At 36.2% G+C, this 23,510-nt stretch overlaps 1 protein-coding gene across 4 annotated transcripts in view; it reads right to left on the bottom strand.

Annotated features, from left to right (window-relative positions):
- Positions 1-773: 773 nt before the first annotated feature.
- ARID4B (AT-rich interaction domain 4B) overlaps positions 774-23,510 on the bottom strand; it is a 188,057-nt gene continuing 165,320 nt past the window's right edge. Inside the window, exons 19-23 of one of the 4 annotated variants that reach the window (XM_023728013.1) lie at positions 17,566-18,780; positions 14,688-14,801; positions 12,228-12,443; positions 6,317-6,463; positions 774-2,527 (exon numbers count right to left, since the gene is read on the bottom strand). In XM_023728013.1, the coding sequence (XP_023583781.1) occupies positions 2,400-2,527; positions 6,317-6,463; positions 12,228-12,443; positions 14,688-14,801; positions 17,566-18,780 (1,820 nt within the window). In that variant the 3' untranslated portion in view covers positions 774-2,399. Of the gene's footprint in view, positions 2,528-6,316; positions 6,464-12,068; positions 12,139-12,227; positions 12,444-14,687; positions 14,802-17,060; positions 17,175-17,565; positions 18,781-23,510 lie in introns of those variants that run through there. The other 3 variants (XM_023728012.1, XM_023728014.1, XM_023728015.1) reach the window with 3 other exon arrangements.

The raw sequence follows: 23,510 nt of genomic DNA, 5'->3' as shown, positions 1-23,510 counted from the left end.
CTCCTGGACTCCAGAACTACAGGAGAAAAAATTTCTGTTGTTTTAAGCTACCTGGTTTGTGGTATGTTGTTATAGCAGTCTTTGGAAACTAGTACAAGGCCACTCCCAAAGATGCTTTAAAAATAGTTGGGTTTTTTTGCCTTGAAAAAATTTTTTTCACTCTTTTTTCATTTTAAAGAAAGTATTTTCTTTTTGTAGAAAGTCCAATAGGGTTAAAAAAAAAAAAAAATTCCCAAACTAATTATTGATTTTTAAGTTTTGAGGTAGAGCAGTGGTTCTCACCCCAGATGCATATTAAAATCACTGGAGACCTTTAAAAAGACTCTTTGGGGGTGGGGACTGAGCACTGACTACTATTTTAACAGTGCCCAGGTGACTCTAATATGCAATGGTGTAGAGCACACTAGAGTTAAGTAGGAAACCTACATAAGTCCAGTTAAATAGAAAGACTGAAAAATAAATAACAAAGGGCTGCTGGCAATGGTTTCAAGTGTCAAAAAAATTAAAAACTTGATTTTCTTTAGACAGACCTCCAAAGTCATAAGAAAAATATTTACATTCAGACTCAAGAAAATAGCATATACAAAGATGTAAGAAGCCTCAAAAAGTTCTTATTATCTGGTTAACGGACTTTTAATTTTTATAGGTAGAATATTCCCTTTATTTCATATGTCAGTTAACCCCTGTGATAATACTTGCTGGATATATATGTTCCAGTCAGTCATCATATACAGAAATAAGCTAAAATTACTTAATTTTTTAGAAACAAAACCAAGGATTCACAAACTATGGCATTTTATTTCAGCGCCTTTGCTTACATTTGTACAATATATTACATAATTCTCCATTGTTTGCAGATTCTAGTATATACTTTATAGCTTTTATTCTATAAGCTTTTTGTTCAACGTTTTGCTGTCAACAAATCTTTACAGTCCTGTACAAATTTGAGTAACTTGAAACCATTTTCAACAAAATTAGTTACTGTAAGCACACACTACAAGACTGAAAATGCTTTTCTTAGAAAAGTTGAATGTAAAGGATTCTGACACATCAGCATGTACAACAAAACGCTTTGAAAATCTCACATCATATTGCCAGAAAACAAATAAACATGCCAGCCCCATCCAAGAAAAGTACACAGAACTACAATTAAAACAGTAAAACAGTCTGTACAATAAAGTACTGTGTATTAACAGTGCCAGGTGTTAAATAGCTTGAATGAACACATCCGCAATATACAAATGTCTTACAAAGGTTTAGAATTAAATACAAGTGCCAACAGAACAAATGTTGGAATCATACAACATAAAGTCAATACAAGTGAAAACAATTTTATGTTCATTTTGGATTTTATACTAAGCATTTAATTTTTTAGGCCTACTAACCAGATTAGCTATTTATATTTAAAATAACAACCATCCTTTTGAGACAGTTCATATCAACAACCTTGAACCATACTTACACAGTTTACTTGTTCCCGAAGTCCTCTCATTGTAGCTCATAATAAAATAATACAAATGAATTATCTGTATTTAAGGGAAAAGAAACATTTACAAGAAAACACAAAAATATAACTGTTATAATTTATGATGAATAAATATACACTTTGAACTGGCTAAGTACAATCTTTATACATTGTTTTAAGATTTAATACAGTTTATTAGCCATTTTCTTTTTTCACACAATGTATTATATCAAAATTAAAAAAAAATACTGATTCATAGAAAAATGGCAAAGTACAGTAGTTCCATTCCAATTTGAAGGGGCATGAAAAGCCACTGCAAGACCATTTAGCCTAATTCAAACCTGTAAACATGTTCAGTCTTTTTTAAAGAGAATCTTAAATATTTGGTTACCAGGACTGATGTCTGATATCCTGTTAACTGCAGGTTTTGAATTTATTACATGTGCTTGACTTACACAATTAAAGCCACCCTAGGGTGACTTGCTTTAAAAAACAACTAGCTTGTACAAATGAAAATAGGTTCATATTTTTTTCATAAATAAATGGAAAAATATCAAATGTTCCAGCTTTAACAAAATACAAGGGAATACATATACAGTAAGTTATCTTACCATGTTCTGGCCCACCCAATATCTATGCTTACTGTATTGTCTCTACAGGCAGTGAAAAGCCTCCATTTGCCACAGTGGAAGGCCTTCAAGTTACCAGACATACAATTCCCAGACAAGTTGGAAACAATTATTGCTTGAGGAAAAGCAGTTCATTGTACTTTTTCTTCATAAAAAAGTGCACTTAAGTGCCAAGTCAGCTTGTCAAGAAACAATTTTAAATATAAAATAGTGCTTGTCTGATTTTTTTTGTGCCACTGTGCAGTATAAAAAAGACGTGGCCCTCAACAGCCATTAAGTGCAAAGTGCATTGGCAAGTCCTGCTGTCACCTGCACTCAACTGACATTCCATTTTGTGATGCGCTGGACATTGATGGTTCAGCTAAAGTTAACATAACAGCAGCTGTTATGGAACTCGATGAAGGTGAAGACGAAGATGAGGATGTAGCAGCACCTAAGGAAAAGGGAAACCAAATCAAAAGCTTAATAAAAATGATATCCAACAACAGAAAGAAAGCACTATTACTCTTAACTAAAATTGTTGTATTTTTCAAAATTATTTAGCTTTACAAGAAGAGCAGTCAATTTTCTCAGTACACTGATACAAAGAAAGGAAAATGTAGCTTATCTAAAGAAGTGCCAAACTACAGAGAAGTGATGAAAAAGGCCAGGCCAGGGGAGGGGTCATGCATGGATTAGGAAGAAGAAGAATCATGTGTCCAATCTGTAAACCAAAACTCGCTCATAGCAAGCCTATATAGGACAGGAAATAGACTAGAATAGACCTTTTTTGGTAATAATACAAATATCAAAAAGAGCTTTGAATCCAGTAGGAAAAACCTGTAATTCACACAAAAATCTTTTTTTCCTCCTAATTTTTAAATCATCCATAAAATGTTTGGGTTGTCTTACGAGTTTAATAGTGATAAGAATGGAAGGTTAATTGCTTCTTAAAGTTGAAACAAATAGCTCAACTGTTGCATCCTCCACTTGGTTTACAAAGCAAAAGAGGTATTAGTTGCATTAGTTATTTTCCTCAGGGAAGTTCAGTGTTATCAGTTAGTGTTAGGGGGGTAAAAGTAAAGGAATACACATGCAAGGTAAAAATTTGATACAGGGGTATAAAGTGGAAAAGCAAGTCTCCTCCTGTTTTCCCAAGTTCTCTCCACTGTGACCAGCTGTTTCAGTCTTCAGAACTCTAGAATAAAGATTACAAATTATGGCCCCAGGGCCAAATCTGTCTCCTACCCGTTTTTGTAAATAAAACTACTGGAACGTGGCCATGCCATTTATTCATATTGTCTATGGCAGATTTCACAAGTACAATGGCAAAGATGAATAGTTTCTACAGAGACTATATGACCCGAAAAGCCTAAATTTATTCTGCCTTTACAGAAAATGACTGCAACCCTCTTCTAGAAGAATCTCTAGAAGAATCGAGATATGACAAGCAAATTTAAAATATACAAGTATAAATCCACTTTTAAAAATACAAGTGGAAGCAAAATATAATGTTTAACTTGATTTTTTACTCTACAATGTTCCATATCAGTGCATACAGATCTACCCGTTTTAGAAAGCTGAACGGTATTCTACTATATTTATGGAGTATATAGCTTAGTTCCTAGTCTTTTGCTATTACCAACAACAATGCAAAGAATATTTTGTGCATTACAAATAAAACTGTCTGGTCTGTCTTTACTTTGTATCAGGGCAATGTATCATTTGATCATTCAATTTAACAACTTCTATCTGCTATTATAAATACTGGAGTCCTGGTGGCGCAGTGGTTAAGTGATACAGCTGCTAACCAAAAGGTCGGCAGTTCAAATCCACCAGCTGCTCCTTGGAAACTCTATGGGGCAGTTCTACTCTGTCCTCTAGGGTTACTATGGGTCAGAATAGACGGCAACAGGTTTTTTTTTTTTTTTTTTTGGTTTTATTATAAATATTATCACAACAAACTTTTTTGTGGCTACGTATTTTTCCTTAGAACCTATTCTTAGAACTGGAATTATCTAGTTTTCCAAACACATGGTCAAGTTGTTTTCCAAGATAACTGTGCCAATACTTTCAGCAATGAATAAAGATAGAAATTTTACTACCTTTTTCCTAGCATTGGTTTTACTTACGAATATTTTCTCCTAAGAGTGGTACCTTTTTTGATTTGCATTTCTTTGATAACCAGGATGAATATTTTATATTGATTATTTTAATAGCATTTCCTCATTTATGATCTGACTTTTAATGTTGACTCCCCAGAGAAAACATCTATTTAGCAGAATGATTCACTGCAGAGAATTTGTGGTGACCAGACCTATAAAACACTGTTTTGAAGGAGCTATTTCTGGATAGATGTCTTATTACATAGAAAACTTCTATACAGAAGCTTAGCTTACTTACGAGTGAGGAGATTTAGTAAAAGCTTTTAAGCAGTGTGCTAACTATAAATGATTTTTAATTATTTTTAGATGGCTATATAATATCAATTACATAGAACCCAGGCTCCTTCCTTTGACAGAATGCTTCTGTATATACTTTCTATATATTAACATTTAATTTCTCCTCAAATACTCTGTAACCCAGACAGATAGACGTTTGCCCACCCCACAAATTAAAAAGTCTAGAACAATGAAGGAGGAGAGAGTTAAAGAAGTACCACTGACACCAGAACAGGGAAATCGGAAAATTGGTTTGAAGGAAAAGAAAATGAAAGTGCTTCAGAGGGACATAAGGAAGGTAATAGTGGAAAAAGAAGAGGGACATGGAGGCAAAGTCATAGGCTTAAAATATGCTACACTGTCTTCCCCATGTCCCCGTCCTCCACTGTCCAATTTCTCTGCTCCCCTTCATAGCAAAACTGAAGACTTTCCTAGGGTCATTCTCTCTACTTCTTCACTTCCCATTCTCTCCTCAACCAACTTCAGTCCAGCTTCTATATCCACTACTCACTGAAAATTCTCTTGACTCCAACATTGTCAAGTCCACTGAACACTTCCCTGACCTTTCAGCTGCAATTGACACAGATGTCTGCTCCCCTCCTCACACACTTTCTTTTCTTGGCCATCCTCACCTGATTTTCCTCTGAATTCAGGGCTGTTCCTTCTCAAGTCTTGCTGGTTCTGTCTTCTCCTTCTCAGCTCTACTCTAAATGCTGGTGTCTCCCTGCTTTCCTTTTCTATTCACATTTCTCTCTTAGGTGATCTACTATAGTATTGTGCCTTTAAAAAACAGTGCCAGTAACAAAATGCCAATGACTTGAAAATTATCTCTAGTCTTGATTTCTCTTCTGAGTTACAAACTTACATATCCCACTATCTACTTGACATCCCCACTTGGATGCCTAAATAGGCATTTCAAAACTTACTAAAAGAGAACTTTTGATCCTTGTCGTGCTCCCCCACTCACAACCTATCCTTTTCTAGGTCTTCCCCCATTTCTGAAAATGGCACCATGTATCCAGTTGTTTCAGCAAAAAACCCAGACGTCATCCTCAATTCATCCACCCCATCTAAACCAAAGCAAGTGCTCTTAAGTATTAACTGCTCTCCAACTTTATTGCACCCATCCTGGTCCATGTCATTCTCATCTCCCACTTGAACTACTGCAATGGGCTCCCTAACTGATCTCACTGCTTCTACCATTGCCCATCTGGAGTCTACTTTCCACAAGGGAGACAGTGATCTTTTAAAAACTAGAAGTAGATTGTGTCATTACCTGTTTAAGGCTTTCAGATAGCTGACCATCTCACTTGGAGTAAAATCTAAACTTCTCATCCTGGCCTACAAAGCCCCACATTGAGTTGGTCTCTGCATACCTGAATGATATTTCTACCACTTTCCCACCACAATAGCTTTTCACTATTTGAAATTATCTCATTAGAGTTTGTTTTGTAGATAGTAAACTCTATGAAAGTGAACACTGTGATTTGAGATAAAGACAACATTTCAAGAGTCCACACAAGGTACACTAATGCAGAGAAGTTGTGATTTTGTACTGACTGATCGCTAACATTTATTAAATGATTATGCACCAGACATTGTTGAAGGCAAACTACAAGCATTTTTTCTTTTACTTCTAGTAATAAACCTGAGGTAGATGTTCTTTTTTTTTTCATTTTATAGATGAGGAAAATAAACAGATTACAGAACTTGCCTGTAGATACAGACATAAACCTTCGTTAGTCTAACTGCAGAGTCATAAACTCAGGTTCGTGTTTAAGTAAGGTAAAAAAAACACTTACTTTCTCTCTCTTTCTTCTTTAAACGCTTTCTCCTCCGATCAATGGAAGCTACTTCAGATTTTAATGACAGATAATGTTTTCTAATTTCCTGCAGTTTTTCTTGAAGAATTGTGATGCGTTCAGCACTTGTCATATTTTCCAGGTCCGCTATGAATTAGAAAGTTTCATTAATATGTATTTTTGAACAAATATTTAATATATGAAAGAGAGAACATGCAGTGTGGTTGTACAATAAGGGCAAGGGAAGATAAACTAAAAAACTAAGGCTTCTAAATATTTTTTGGCTAAGATTTTTTTTTCCAGCCTAGAATACTGCTTGGCAAATAATATGTGCACAGTACTGGTTGAATGGATGGATGGATTAATTAATTAATTAATTAATTAATTAAAGACCTTATGACCTCAACACTGTGCTGAAATTTTCACATTCATACACAGTATACCACAGTGTACCATTAAAAAAATTATACACAGAAATAAGACTGGAAAGACACTAAAATTTAAAACTGTAGATATTTTTGAGTGACAGGGATTATGGATGAATTTTTCTTTTATCCTCTTTTTGTAATTTTTTACATTTTTTATGAGTATGTATAACTTTGAAATGGAGTAAAATGTTTAAAAAAGCTCTAAAGCAATTTTCAATCTCCAGAGGATATTTGACATATATCTCTCTGTGAGAAATTCTAGTGTGACCTTTTCTTTTTTCACAAAAATTTTTTATTATGGGAATTTCTCACATATACAAAAGTACAGACAGTAGTATAATGAAGCCCCAGGTTACCTGTCATTACATTTCAATAATGATCAATTTATGGCAAATTTTGTCTATGATGCCATCCACTCCCCACCCCCAACACCAGATTATCCTGAAGCAAATTTCCAACAACATATAAATACCTAGTCAGTGTTTGTAATTTAAGGCCTTAACTGCCTTAAAATTTTTCTTTTGGGAGTATGTTTATTCAACTAAGGTCTATACATTGCATTTGGTTAATATGTCTCTCAAGTTTGGTATAGCCTCTTAATTTTAAGAGTTACTAGGATCAACTGGAACCCTTATCCACCACTGGTGGAATTGTAAAATGGTACAACCACTATGGAAAACAGTGTGGTGCTTCCTCAGGAAACTAGAAATAGAACTACCTTAAGATCCAGAAATCCCACTTCTAGGTATATCGTAGAGATCTAATAGAAGAGATACGAACAGACACATGCACACCTATGTTCATTCACAGTATCAAAACGATAGAAACAACTAAGTACCCATCAACGGATAAGTGTATAAACAAAATATGGTACATCCATACAGTGGAATACTACACAGCCATAAACGACGTACCTTCAAAACATCTTTTAATGTGGATGAATGTGAAGGACATTATGCTGAGTGAAATAAGTCAATTACAAAAGGATAAATCTTGGATGATTTCACTTTTATAAAACAATAGGTATATATATATATACACAGAGAACAGAGTTCATTGGTGATTACAGGGAGGGAGCACTCTCTAGATAGTAGACACTTGTTATTTTTGTTGATGGGAACCATAACACCAAATATGGGTGAAGTGTGTACAGCCCGACCTAGGTAAACAATGTCACTAAAATAATCACAAGAAAAAAGGACTTTTTGGTAATAGCTATGGCATATATGGGAGCCCTGGTGGTGCAGTGGTTAAAGTGCTTGGCTGCTAACTGAAAGGTCATCAGTTCAAACCCACCAGCTGCTCTGCAGGACAGAGATGTGGCAGTCTGCTTACATAAAGGTTTACAATCTTAGAAACCCTATGAGCAGTTCTACTCTGTCCTGTAGAGTCACTATGAGTCAGAATCGACTCGATGGCAATGGGTTTTTTTTATGGTATATATGAGGAGCCTTGGTGGTCGGTGGTTAAGCGCTCGGCTGCTAACTGAAAGGCTGGCAGTTCAAATCCACTAGCTGCTCTGCGTGAGAAAGATGTGGCAGTCTGCTTCCATAAAGATTATAGCCTTGGAAATCCTATGGAGCAGTTTCAGTCTGTCCTACAGGCTTGCTATGAGTTGGAATAGGCTCAATGGCAATGGGTTTTATGGCATGTATAATTTTGGAGCAACAACCAGAAAATACATGTACAGGTATATATGTATGTATGTAGGCATATGTGTATAGGTAGGTGTATGTGGTATATATGTGTGTGTATATAGGTGTATGCATGCATACATATTCACATATATATGTGTAACTGTGTCCCCTATGTGCTTTGTTTTATATACAGATATAAAATATATATATAAAATAAAAAATATATATAAAATACATGGGGGGCACAGTTACACATACTTCTTAGCCATGATTAAGTAACTCGTGGGATTGGTTTTCTGGGTTTGAAGGCTTAGGACCACAGTCTCGTGGAATAACTAAGTCAACTGGCATAATATAGTTCATAAAGCTTATGTTCTACATCCTAGTTTGGTGAGTAGCATCTGGGGCCTTGTCTTAGTTATCTAGTGCTGCTATAACAGAAATACCATAAGTGGATGGCTTTAACAAAGAGAAATTTATTCTATCACAATCCAAGAGGCTAAAGTCCCAACTCGGGTGCCAGTTCCAGGAGAAGGCCTTCTGTCTCTGTTGGCTCTGGGAGAAGCTCTTTGTCATTAATCTTCCCTGGTCGAGGAGCTTTCTCAGTGCGAGGACCGCGGGTCCAAAGGATACATTATTCTCCTGGCTCTTGCTTCTTGGTGGTATAAGGTTCCCATGTGTCTGTCTGCTCGCTTCCCTCTTTTATATCTCAAAAGAGACTGACTTAAAACACAACCCAATCTAGTAGATTGAGTCCAGCCTCATTAATATAACCGCCTCTAATCCTGCCTCATTAGCATCATAGAGGTAGGATTTACAACACGTAGGAAAATCACATCAGATGATAAAATGATGGGCAGTCACACAATACTGGGAATCATGATCTGGCCAAGATGAAACATATTTTTGGGGGACATAATTCAATCCATGACATTCTACCTTTTGGCCCCCTAAAAATTCATGTCCTTGCCACATGCAAAACACATTCACCCCATCACATCATAGCAAAAGTCTTAAATCAACGCTAACTCCAAAATCCAGAAAACTCCTTTTCATCTGTGAAATCTAGAATACAGGTTATCTGTTTCCAAAGTACAATGGTGCAACAGACACAAGCTACACATTTCCATTACAAATGGGAGAAACTGGAGGGAAAGAAAGGATAACAGGCACAAGTCAGCAGAACACATTACATTAGCCCTCAAGGCTTGAAAACAATCGTCTTGTTCTCTGAGACCATTCAGACAATGGCCCTGCCCTCCAGACTCTAGGTATTGGCCACACTCTTTGGATTGTGGGTGGAGGCCCCTCAGCCCTGGGCTTCACCTCTGCCTTCCAGGCCCACTGGAATGGCAACTCTGCTCCCTTGACTTTGAGCAGCCCCATTCTCCCAGTCCATCTGAGTGGCAGCCCTACCCCCTCAGCCCTGGCAGGCCCTGTTCTTCTGCCCCTTGGGCATGGCAGCCCTGACCCCCCTCAGCTTTGGGCATTGGATCCAGCCCCATCCTGCTGGCACTTGTGAACAGCAGCATCACACTCCAGAAACAAGCTGGTGAAGCTCTGACTCTGAAACCCAGGAGGCTGTGGCTCCACCCTTTGAGACCTCACGGGTCATGGCCCCACCCTATGAGACTGAGGCAGCTCTGCTTCCTCTGTTCCTTGTCTCTTCAGCTTCTGCTTCCTGGTTCCTTGGCCTCTTGGCCCCTTGGGCCTCAGTGTCCGTGTTTGCCCTGCTGGGGCAAGGGTTCCAAAGTTCTTTAGCTCTACCGCTAAGTGCCTGGAAGCACCCTACTCTGCTAGGAAGCCTCCTGCCAAAGGCACTCAGCTCTCTTGCCACATGGGTCAGCAAGCCTAGCTCCACTGGTAAGTACTTGGAGGTACCCTACTCTGCCAGGAAGCCTCCTGCCAAAGGCACTCAGCTCTCTCGCTCCATGGGTCAGCTCCAGCGCTGTGTAGCACTGGTCTCCCGGTTCTGCTGCTGCCCTTTGCTGCTGCTTCTTGCCATCTGCACCATCTCCAGTTAACAGCTCTCCTCACTTCCTTCTGAGTCCTCACCAGAACTGTCTTCGTGTCCATAATTTCACCAACAGTCTCTTCAAGGTAATCTAGTCTTTTACTATTAGGTACTTTAAAACTCTTCCAGTCTCTATCCATTCACAGTTTCAAAACAGCTTCCACTTTACAGGTATCTGTCAGAGCAGCACACCACTCCTGGTACTAAATTCTGTCTTTAGTTATCTAGTGCTAATATAACAGAAATACCACAAGTGGATGGCTTTAACAAAGAGAAATTTATTCTACCACAGCCTAGGAGGCTACAAAGTCCAAACTAAGGGTGCCAGCTCCAGAGGAAAGCTTTCTTTCTCTGCTGGCTCTGGGGGAAGGTCCTTGTCATTAATCTTCCCTTCCCAGGGATCCTGGGACCAAAGGACGTGCTATTCGCCTGACTCTTGTTTCTTGGTGGTATAAGGTTCCCATGTGTCTCTCTCCTCACTTCTCTCTTTTATATCTCAAAAGAGACTGACTTAAGACACAAACTAATCTTGTAGATTGAGTCCAGCCTCATTAACATAACTGCCTCTAATCCTGCCTCATTAACATAATAGAGGTAGGATTTACAACACATAGGAAAATTACATCAGATGACAAAATGCTGGACAAATCACACAATACTGGTAATATTGGGAATCACAATATTTTCGGGGGACACAATTCAATCCATGACAGGTCTTAAAAGCTTGTGAGCAGCCATCTAAGATACATCTATTGGTCTCTATTCGTCCAGAACAAAAGAGAAAGAAAAACACCAAAGACTCAGAGAAGAAATTAGTCAATAGGACTAATAGTCTACACAAACCACAGCTTCATCTACCCTAAGATCAGAAGAACTAGATGGTGCCTGGCTACCACTACCGACTGCTCTGATCAGGGTCACTACAGATGGATCCTGATAGAATGAATATCTGAGGTATGGAGCAGATCCTCAAATTCTTAAAAAAATCCAAATTTACTGGATTGGTTGAGACTGCAGGACTCCTGAAGATTACTGCCCTGACATACTCTTTAAACTCTTGAACCAAAATGATCCCAAGGTCATCTTTTAGCTAAATAACAGACTGGCTCACAAAATAAAGAATATCATCCTTGAGTACTGCACTCCTTTAAAAAAATCTATATGAGACCAAATGGTCAACACTTTAAAAATACAGATAAGAAGCTACCCAAAACCCACTGCCGTTGGCACTGATTCCGATTCACAGCAACCCAATAGGACAGAGTAGAACTGCCCCATAGGGTTTCCAAGGCTGTAAATCTTTTTTTTTAATTGTACTTTAGATGAAGGTTTACAGAGCAAACCAGTTTCTCATTGAAGAATGAATACACATATTGTTTTGTGACAATGGTTGCCAACCCCACAACATGTCAACACTCTCCCATTCTCAACCTTGGGCTCCCCATTACCAGCTTTCCTGTCTCCTCTTGCAAGGCTGTAAATCTTTACATAAGCAGACTGCCACATCTCTCTCCCGTGGAATACCTGGTAGGTTCCAACTGCTGACTTTTACGTTAGCTGAGTGCTTTAACTACCATGCCACCAGGGCTTCTTGATAAGAAGGTAAGGGGGCAGAGAAACTATATACTGGAAACGTAACAACCAGAATGGAAATAATGAGAATGTTCACTCACTGTGAGGAATGTAACCAGTGTCACAGGGCAATTTGTTGAATGGGAACCTAATCTGCTGTGCAAACATTCACTGAAAACACAGTAAAATATTAAAAAAAAAATGAGTGACTAGGTTCACTTTTTCTACTGCTTAAATGTAGACTTAATATAGGCACTTACACATCTGGAAACTCCACTTGTAAACTTTGGGCAATCGATTACTTGGTTCCTTTAGATCAGAATCCTTATCACCATTCTTTCCACATTTTCCTGGAGACTGCATCCTTGCAGGAGATTTGGTACTATGAGACTTCATTCCAGTGGAAACTGATTTGACTGGCTGAGTCTTAGTTACACTTTCACCAGCAGAAAGTTCTTCACTATCACTACTGTTTGCTAAAAGAAAAATAAAAAATAAAAGCATTAATAAGCATCAGAAAAGTAATAAAAGAATTTCTGTCACAAGCTTTTGGTGGATAATTTTAAATTAGCCATTCGAATTTACTACTACAGGAAACAACTTCCTTTATAGACCCTGTGTAGAAACCTGGAAAACCATCACTTACAAGTACAGCAGCATCTCAGTTTTAAAAAAATAAAAAGTATACATGAACTGCCAATAATAACAATTTTTTTAAAAAAATCACTCAAACTAATCTTGCATTATACTTGTTAGACTGTCAGATATATAATTATCTGAATGACTTTCTTTTCTATTACATTAATGAATAAAATTTAATAGAGAATCATTTAAAATGGTTCATTGTAGAAAGTTCTTAATTTTAATACTTTAGACTGTGTATAGATTATGTACATGTAACATCTTCCTACTCCTTCAGCCACAAATAAATGATGCACAATCAAATCATGTTCAATAAAGAATTCTTTGGGAATAAACTCTTTTAAGTGTACAATGAATTTCTTCCTAAGTAACTCCTACATCATGCCTTGTTAAATAAACCACCATTTTTACCCTGGTAAACATATTCAGTAATTTATGAAGGACTCAAAAGTCTGTGTAATAATTACATTATTTACACCTGCCTCTGCTGAGTAAGTTTCAGTACTAGAATGGAAATGCTTAACCTTGACAGCTTACCGTGTGAGTAGGTGATGGGATTAGTAGTTCCAAAAATTACCTCTTTCTGGATACAAAGTATTATTTTAGATTCCATAAGAGTTAATTCACTTTACTAAATTATTCTCAGAGAATCTTTTACTCATTCTGATTAACCATGGCATAAGCCCAATAATTAAAATAAGAGAATACAATCAACCATTGTATCTCTAAATTATATGGATATGTTAATTGACTTGTTGAAGATGAACCCTCTTAGTAAATGTCATTTAAATGGTAAAGTCTTGAAGACAAAAACATCACAGTGTAATAAAAATCACTTTAAATATCCTGTCAGTTATACCAAATAATTGATGATCCATTTGGTATATATTTACTGATTCTTCATTTTACAACAGCCACACACACACACAAAAAAAAACTGTTAGGATCTCAAAGTCTAAAAACTATCCCAATTAGCAGAGTAGATACCAACTCCTCCCACTGTGGTGTGTTGAGAATAAAGAAACTCCACCACTCTGTCACAGGTATGTTAAACTAATCCCTTCCCAGTCCCCCCACTGCTGCTCTGAAATCCCTGGCAACTCCTAGCTAAGCCACCCAAGGCTTAGCCCCACTCTGATTCAGTGGTCTGCCTCAGCCTGGCTTTCATGGCCCTCTGAGCACAGCCGCCCGGGGCCCCGAGGGATGCCATATTCACCGCCTGGAAGTCATATGGGCTCAGCAGAACCTCGGGGAGCTGGCCGAATAACCCTTTTCTGCACTGAAGTGCAGCCAAGCCGGCTGATAGCAAAGGTCAGGCAGTGGAGGTGGCAGGAGTCTCCTGGAAGAGCAGCAGGAGGTCAGTGTGGGGCACCTGAAAAAAAATTCTTTACATATTTTCTGCTTCTCACTTTGTGTCTACAAAAGAGATAAAATGTGCATCTCTCAGGAGAAATACAGTGTGTGCGTGTGTGCGTGTGTGTGTGTGTGTGTGTGTGTGTGTATATCTGTAGGCTGATGAAGAGTCATTGCTAAAGTTAAGTCTTTAGATGGAACATACTTAGGAAAAATATTTGTAGCTGCTCTCAGGGTACATAGTTTTTAGTACCAAACAAAGACAAAGGTAGTAGACTGAAGTTGTTGGAATTATAGTTCTAAAAGTCTCTGGAATGCTTTCTTCTAGGCTGACTTTGCCCTGAAGAATCACCAAACAATCAATTTCATTGTAATAAAAAGGATTTATAATTGAAGCATTTTACAGTGTGATACATATAATGGCAAATGGAAAGGACTGTGTAACACAAAGGTAACAAAGATGTTGATGTTTATATCATATTGACTCATTACTGTAAAAAGGACTACCTGATTGATCATCAGCAGTCAATACCACTGCTGAATATTGCCAAATCGCCTAATCTTAAAATTTAGACCGAGGATTAGAAGACTCTGTGTGACTTTTTTGAGGGAAAAAAACAAAATACTGAACTATCCTGTATCCTGAACACCCTTTTTTAAATGGGAAAAAGTATATATATCAGCTTTTATTTTTATATTTTAAAAATTAGAGGTTTTACACTTACTGCCTTTTCCCTTCTTTTTGCTGTTTACCACTGTTGCTTTATGGCTTCTTTTCTGCTTTTTTGATGAACTTCCTCCACCCTGAGCATCTTTCACTCTTTTCTGACCTGTACAGGCTATAATGGGAAAAAAATTATTAAGTAACACAAAATATAAATGAAACCTTCCCTAGGTATAAATTAATTCCACATTTTAGAAGCACAGAATAATTTCAAAACTACACATTCTTTATAAGACATAGGTTATCACTGAAATTAACTATAAATACTTAAAAATAAATTATTATTAATAAAGCAGAATGACTGTACATACTAAAAAATAGGATTTTTAAAAAATCAAATAAAGTATGCATATACTTTAAAAAATCAGATATAAACTGAAAATAGTTCTCAATAAAGTACTGGGAGTATATGAGTCTAGTAATTAAAAAACATGTATATGCTGAAAATAAAAACTGAAATTTGTTAAGATTCAGTAAGATCAAAATATTAAGATTTAATTACAGGTTAAAATATCAATGGTATTATATCTTATAATGATATTAATATAATTTTAAAATGATATAATGATGTTAATGGGACAAATTTTAGCAATAATTCACACATGGTTATTTTACCAATTTATTTATTCCAATCATAACTTAGCTCCCAGGGCACTGGTCAACATGTACACACCATAAACAAATCCAGCATAGTTGTTCATCTTCATGGTAGGAAATTTTCCCAAAACATCACAATGTCTCCCTTTTCTTCAAGGACTAGCCCAAGTCTTACATCTTCACTAACACCTTCTGTGATGCCCCAGGCTTTGTGTTAATCACTACTCTGAACTACAGCACTTATCTATACTATTCATTTGGTCCTTAGCATCTGCTATGTTTCTATTTTTTTCTAATTATATGTGTTTGTTTCCCAGACTATAGAGTAAGCTATTTTTTTGGAGACTAGTAAAGTCCTATCTCTATTTGGTTCCAATGCCAAATGCTATGATGACATGATATAAATTAGTATTTATGATAAAATTATGCCATGTTTGCTACCCTCCCCCAAAAAAAGTGTTTCTTGATCCTGTCAAGAATGCTAAAATCAACCTTGAGTATATAAGACATGACTTCCTTGGTCAAAAATGGGATAGGCTATCAACTGTTTGCAACTTCCTAGATAGTTGGTTTTGTTTTTCTTTTCCTTTTAAATGAGTCACATCTTATTTATAATTTTTTCTAATGCTATTTTAATATAATACTTAAGTGAGACACAAAGAAGGTAATGTAGATATTGACCATACTGAAGCATAGAATCAAAAAAATAATTGCCAGTTTCCTCTCTAAGAAAGTACCTTTCAAACCTAAATGCAGGCTACGCTGGAGGGAAAAACTAAATCTAAATAGTAAAATTTACATTTTTATTTAATATAATGTCGATTCCCCAGTATTAGGAAATAATTTTATTAAAATGAGGTCATGGGAAATAGGTGCTTAAGAATTTATTTCTAAAGAGATGTCATTCTTCAAAAATACTGTACAATCCTTTGATAAAACAGATGGTCTCTCTTACTCTAAATTTGGGAGTGGCTCTCAAGTTCCATACTTTTTAACCTAGTCAAGATTAAAATTCAAAAGGGCAGTGTTGACTAAGTCTATCAAAAAATAAGATACCATATCTCTCTTTTATACATATATATTTAATCTTTCTTAAGATATGAGGAGCATGGTGAGGATACAACCTCTTAAGAATTATAATTATTAAAACTCTGTCATATTATTGTTGTAAGTCTTTCTAATTTTCTATCATAAAGGAGTCTTTAATTCTGGATTACTCTATTCATGCCTGGATATTCAGTTCAGTGAGATAGTATGGCACACTAATACAGTAGCTGTACATGTGAATGTGGAAAAAAACAAAGAACATACCAATTGCAACTATATTTTTTTACTTTATTATAAAAAAGATAAATGTTTTAAGTCAAGATTTGTGTGAGAAAACTTAGAATTATGATCTAGACCATATCTCTTTAAGTTTAGCTAAAACAATCTAAATCTAGCATACTAAAATTTGACGTTATATAAAATACAAACCCTACTGCTCTATCTTGGCAGTGAAAGGAAAGTGTATTCCAAAGCCAAGTGTCAGCCTTGCATATATTGACTTAAAAAGATACCTGAACCAAGTGGTTTAGAAGAAAAACGATGACAGAAGTATAGCTGTGGCACCATCAAAAGGGACTAATACTTTTGGAAAGTGCTAATTTGAATTTCCACTTTTAACAACTTCACGGAAAATCAAAAAAGTGTTACTGTAGGTTATTAACATATACATTGGTCCTTCAATTTGGAAGCTATGCATCTAAGAAAGCATCAAATTCCTTTACAAACTCACACAAGTTAGTCAGGCTTGAAAATCAGTTTGACACGGTTGTCTGAGGAAAGCAGTGCCTGGACAGTTGGTTGCTCCAAACCCCTACATACAGTATTTGGTTAAGGGTGGAGGGGTCTGTCAATAAATCAAAATGTTTGTGAGAAACTGCACATTACAATTGCAAAAACAACGTTACAGAAATATATTCAAGCTGCTCATGCCATATAGTCAACCAGTGTATAATGAATTTTCAAATAGGTTTGGATTTGGGCTTGGGTGCAATTTCTAGGATGTATTCTGGTACACTATGAAATGTCATGGATGGCTCAAGCAAAGAACATTAAAGTCTTCTCAAGCTTTTAAATGCATTCCACCACTCAAATTACCTTTTAATTTCCATTTTTACCATGTTCACACAAGTACTTCACTTAAACATCTCATGTTATAACAAGAGATACTGTGAAATCATTAAACATTTAAGAGGGGAAATCCTAAAATAAGTCAACATATACTTTTTCCTCCTCACCTTTTTCAGGATGTTCTGGTTCTGGGTGATTACTACTGCTGGAGCTCACACTAGCATCAAAGCCTGTTGGTGAGCTATTCCCTTCAGACTGGAGGTCTTGGAGCTCCCCTGCAACACTATCCACCTCAATTGTGCTATCAGTTTCACTTTTGATACTTCGAACTTCTTCTTGGTTTGGAGCCAATGTTTCTGATACTGTTACAGAAGATTGCTGCCGACCGGCTTCCGTTACAGTGACCGATGAAGGCGATTCTGGTGTAGTAGGAGGGGTGTTGAGCACTGAATTACTGCCACTACTTGGAAATTCTGCTTTTTTGTCATTGACTTCCACTGTTTTATCCTCAACGGGTTTACTATCGACACTGGCTGATAGTGGTTTCTCTAGCTCTGCGCTGGGTGAACAACTCTCCTCTTCTGCCACGGTATGCAGTGGCTCCTCTGCTACTGCCTCCTCGGGGGACGGATGGGGTGGTGAAGCTGCAGCCTCTGTATCAGAGTCTGAAAAAAGTTCCTTTAGCGTTTTTTTAGGCCACTGTCCCTGAATACTTGACCAGACATCTTTTCGATCTTTAGCTCGGCTGTTCTGAAGTCTTTCATCAGAGTTATTTAAAAGTTTTATCCTTTTTTCTGCCACTTCTGAAAATCCTGAATAGAAACCAGTTGTCCGTAGAGATTTTCTCTTTTCCTCCAAACCATTATATTTCTTAGTTGGTGTCATCTTTGCTTTTGATTTTTCTTCTTCATCTTCATCTGAAGAGCTGTTGCTACTGTTTTCTATGCAAAGTGATTCTTTGTTCTTGACCTTCTCTTCCTTTTTGCCAGGCGATCCAGTTTTTAAACATTCCTCTGTATTGCAATACCTTCTTTTACCACGTTTTACTTGTGGTTTTGAAGATTTATCTATTGTGTCCTTCTTGACATCCTTCTTCTTTTTTGTGACTTCATCCTCTTCTTCATAATCAGTATCTTCGGATAATCCTTCTGTATCTTTTCTTAATCTTTCTGGAGATTTCGACACTGGTTTGGATATTACCAACTCTGCATGGACTTTGTTTTCTTCTAGCAAAGATGAACTGTTCTGTTCCTCCTTTGAAATAAGATCATTTCTGTTGTGGGCCAAATGATCAGTCTTAGAGTCTTGTTTGCCATTATTATCTATGTCCTGAGCACTTGTCTCATCGTCCTGCTCACTGTCTTCAGCAGAACTTTCAGAAGCTAGAAAATAAGAAAAAATATTGAGTATTATAAGAACACTAGCAATGTCTCCTATGTCTATAGCCACCCTTAGTTGCTAGGTTTTATCTCCATTTTATAGGTAAAGAAACTGACGTCCAGAGAGGTTAAGATACTCACCCAATGATGAGAATGTTCTGTATCATGATTGTCATAGTGGTTATACTACTGTATACTTTTTGCCACAAGGCATCCAATTGTAAACATAAAAGTGGTCAATTTTGCTGTATGTAAATTATACCTCAATAAAGCTGATTATTTAAAAAAAGAAGGAAATTCTCCCAAATTTTTGAGTAGGAAGTAGTGAAGTCAGGATATAATCCCAGATTATTTTAATTCAAAAATCTGTATTCTTATAAAACTGTTGCCTTCATTTTCAATGTAATGATGACAATTCAAAGATTTTCTCAACAATGGATTTTTGTGATATTTTTAAAGAATGGACATGATTAACTTAAGTAACTGATACCTTATATAAAAATATTTATAGAAATTATTCCTTAAATGTTCATTTTAGTAAACCAATTAAGTATAAAAATAATACCTTTCATTATTATTTTAAGATAACATTTATTGAGAGATTACTACATGCCAGGCACTTTGATAGCCTCTGCACAGATCATCTCATTCAATCCTCACAATAACCCTACGAAGTATATGTTATTTTTAGCCCCATTTTACAGTTCAGGAGTCTGACGTTTAGAGGTTAAAGTGCCCAGGGTCAAAGAGCTACTGAAAGTCAAGATGACATCCACATCTAAGTCATTTGACTTGAGAAAGTAGAATTTTAATTACATTACTATACTGAGAAATCCATGCATGTTCTTTAGCTAAGTTTGTTAAATGTAAAAAAAAAAAATTGAAACAATTAAAATGGTTTAAACATCTAATCTTTTCAATACGTTCTTGCATGACAATTTTTTAGATTATCAAAGCAATAAATATAGAAACAATTTTAGACTCATAACAAAAAGCCAATAGTCCCTCCTCCTCCTCCCACCCAGCCTCCAAAATCAACTACTTTAAAACTCAAGCTATTTCTTCTGATAGTTATTGCCCTCTCTGAATATACTACTTGTTCATGTATGAAAAGTTTAGCCTGCTATGAGCAATGAGGATTTTTCTCTTACCAACATCCATATCTCCCTTTCCCCATTCTTTCTATATATAATTACTTTTAGTTATTGAAATATAGTATTTATAACATATGTAAATGTGGTTCACTACAAAAGTAAGTAGAGCACTTGATAAATCTTCCTTTCTTGTATACCATTTTATTTTTCTGAGAGCTTCCAACTGCCTTTCTTTTCTGCCTACAATGTGTTCCACATTCACTTGAACTACTCCATTAAGCATTCTATCCACTTCCCTCTTTTCCGCCAAATCTCTCTATCTTGGAGACCTATTTTCTGCTCCATCTGGTTGGTTGCCCTCTGAGTCTGCTCTGTAAGTATCATCCTGAGAATTCCCTTCAACGTTTTCTCTTGAATTATATGAAATGAACCTCATAATGAATTAAATGAATCTCCTAATTTCTTTCTTGGTTTATTCCTATACTGTGTTGGAGCATATCATCTAGTAGTTTCCTAAAAAGGCAGATGGGAGATAAATATTTTTTGTTCTTGAATGTGTGAATATATCCCTATCTCAAATTTTATTGTCTGATTGATAGTTTAACTCGTCAAAAAATTTCAGATTGAAATTATTTTCCTCCAAAATTTAAAGATATTGTTCCTTTGCTTGTAATACTGAAAACACTGTTCTCGTCTGGTTTCTCATTCCTTTGTGGTGATTTTTTTATTCCTGGTAGGTTTATAATTTCATAATAATGTACTTTGACATGGCTCTTTCTTCATTACTTTAGCAGGCACCTGGTGGGCTCCTTCAATTTAAAGATTTGTGTATGTCAGTTCTGGAAATATTTCTTCTTTTATTTATTTGCTAATTTCCTTCCCTCTGTTTTTATTTTTCCCTCTGTTTTCATGTCCCTAGACTGATACTCTAGGTCACTTATCTTTTCTCTAAAATTTCCATTGCTGCTTTTTTTATACTTCCTGGAAGATTTCATCAACTTTAAATTCTAAGCCCTCTATTGAGTTTTAGTTTCAAATTTTAATTCCGAATTTTTCCTGTTGTCTGGCTGTTCCTTTTTCATTGCTTTTACATATACAATAGGTTATCACAGATTACTAACAATCAGTGAGATTATTAATAGTTTACTTTTGTTACCTTTGCACCTGTTTCCTCAATGGTTGTTTCTTATGTTTGCTTTGGCCTTTATCTTTTATGTTGGAGTTTTCCTTGACTCATATTTAAGGGTGACTTACTAAAACCTGTGATGGTAGGATTCAGTAGTTGGTAAGTTTTCCATTAAGATTTTTGATCAGGGTCTAGTTTACTCTAGGAGGTCTCCCATGCCAGAACATAGAAGATTTTTCTCTGGGACATTCAATTTCTCCAGAGAACTCCAACTCACAACCCACTTTCTCATCCTGTTCCCAGCGTATCTCATGCAAATGGGATAAACTCCTAGTCATCTGTGTTCTACACGCACATGTGGAATCAAATTTTCCTGATATATACATATGAGCAATAATTTTTAATTGGAAATATTTAAAATGTCTTGAATTTCAACTGATGAGCAAAAAATAAAAACTCACCAAGGAAAAGAGAAAATACAAAGAAAAGAGTATTTGAAATGTTATAAGCATGCCAATAAGGATGCTTACTGTCAAATCTTTTATAGTACAAAAAAAAAACTAGAAATAACCTAATTAAATACATAGATGTGGATGTGCTAATATGGAAAAAGCTTTGACATTTATTACCAAGTGGAAAAAAAAAAAAAGCAGCGCTCATAGTGTTAATGATCACATTTGTATGAAGACTTTATACACACAAACACACACACACACACACACAATATCTATGGTATAAAGTGGTACATAAAAAACAATTTCTGAAATAATATAAACCTATAAGAATGGGGAAAAACAGGAGAGAACAGCAACAGAATTTGTAAGTCAGAAGGCAAATGGATGAATGAAACTGACCCAAGAAAATGAAACCGACTCAAGCCAGCAGTGAGGGGAGCTGAGAACCAACCCAGTTTACCATAGAATCCTCATAATCCCTGGGTGCACCAAGTACCTGTGAAATTGAAAAAGGGGAGGGAACTAGGCAAATACATTTTGAAAAGTAGTTGGATTCCTAGATCCTTACTTCCATTCTAGGTTGCTTGGTGACTACCCTTCTAGAAGTTTATTCTCTGAAGATGGTAAAAAAGAGGGTTTCTGGCTGGGAGATGATAAGAACTGTTGAAGGCATAGGTACAGATGTGATGCTGAAGTCACGGGGATTAAGTGAACATATACTAAGACTCCCTCCTTTTCTACCTTGTTCCTCAACTGCTAAAAGCCACTGCCATTGAGTCAATTCTGGCTCATATGACAGAGTAGAACTGTCCCATAGGGTTTCCAAGGCTGTAAATCTTTACAGACGCAGACTGCCATATCTTTCTCTTGCAGAATGGCTGGCGAGTTCGAACCACTGACCTTTTGGTTAGCAGCCGAGCGCTTAACCACTGCACCACCAAGGCTCCTTCCTCAACTGCTAAGGCTTCCCTTTTTCCACCCTTTTCCTCAACTGGGTCATAGAATAGTGGAAGCCATTCTTTTACCCTCCAGTCAACAGTTTGGGAGCACGTCTCTCTGGAATCCTAACTTGTCTAAAAGAAAAAGACCTAAAGCTCTGACATGGGGGAACCCCAGTAAAACTCAAAGTTAACAAGTCCCAACCACATGCCTGAGATTCCAAATCAGTTTTCAGTCTTTTGCTCATAATCATGAGAAGGTAGCCATGAAAAAGAAAAAAAAAAAAAATCTTAGCAGGGAAGAGACCAAAACAATAAAACAGAAAAAAACAAATCAGAGTTAAAAGACCATGCAAAAAAAAAAACAAAAAAAAAAATGTTTAAAAAATTACAATATTCTTTGAACAATTAAGGTCAATATAGTAAGACTGGCAAAATATTGCACCCATAATATACCAGAACAGAACAGTATAAAAACATGCAGAAAATAAAAGAGCTCTTGAAAATTAAAAACATAACAGCAGTCAATAAACACAGCATTCGATAGATTAGAAGACGAAGTTGAGGAAATCTCTAAGAAATTAGAAGACAAAGATGAAACAATGAAAAATAAGCCAAAAAAGATAAGTATATTAGAATGTATTTCAAAAGATATACTTTCTAAAATAATGCACATCGAAAATAAGAGAACAATAAAAATACAGGTGAGGATATAATCAACAAAGTAATTCAAGAACACTGCCCAGAACAGAAAGACATGAGTTTCTAGACGAAATGGACCTACCAAGTATAAAGCACAATGGATGAAAATAGATCCACACAAGGCAGCACACATCATTGTGGAATTTTAGGACATAAGAAACAAAGAATCTTTGAGACTCCAGAGAGAGGGAAAAAGAAAAATCAAACAGTAAAACAAGTGATATACAAAGAATCAGGAACTGGAAGAACTCTGGACTTCACAAAAGCAACACTGCAAGCAAAAAGATAATAGAACAATGCCAATAAAATACTGAAGGAAAAACTATCAAGCCAGACAAACCATGATAAAGAATAAAATTACTTGCAGACGTGCAGTTACTAAAATTCACCTTCTGTATCATGTACTTGTTCTTAAGAA

This window comes from Trichechus manatus, unplaced genomic scaffold (genome assembly GCF_000243295.1).
Source record: "Trichechus manatus latirostris isolate Lorelei unplaced genomic scaffold, TriManLat1.0 scaffold00021, whole genome shotgun sequence".
In the NCBI taxonomy this organism is placed as follows: Eukaryota; Metazoa; Chordata; class Mammalia; order Sirenia; family Trichechidae; genus Trichechus; species Trichechus manatus.
Note: the sequence above shows the minus strand (reverse complement) of the source record. Positions and strands in the feature narration are given on the sequence as shown.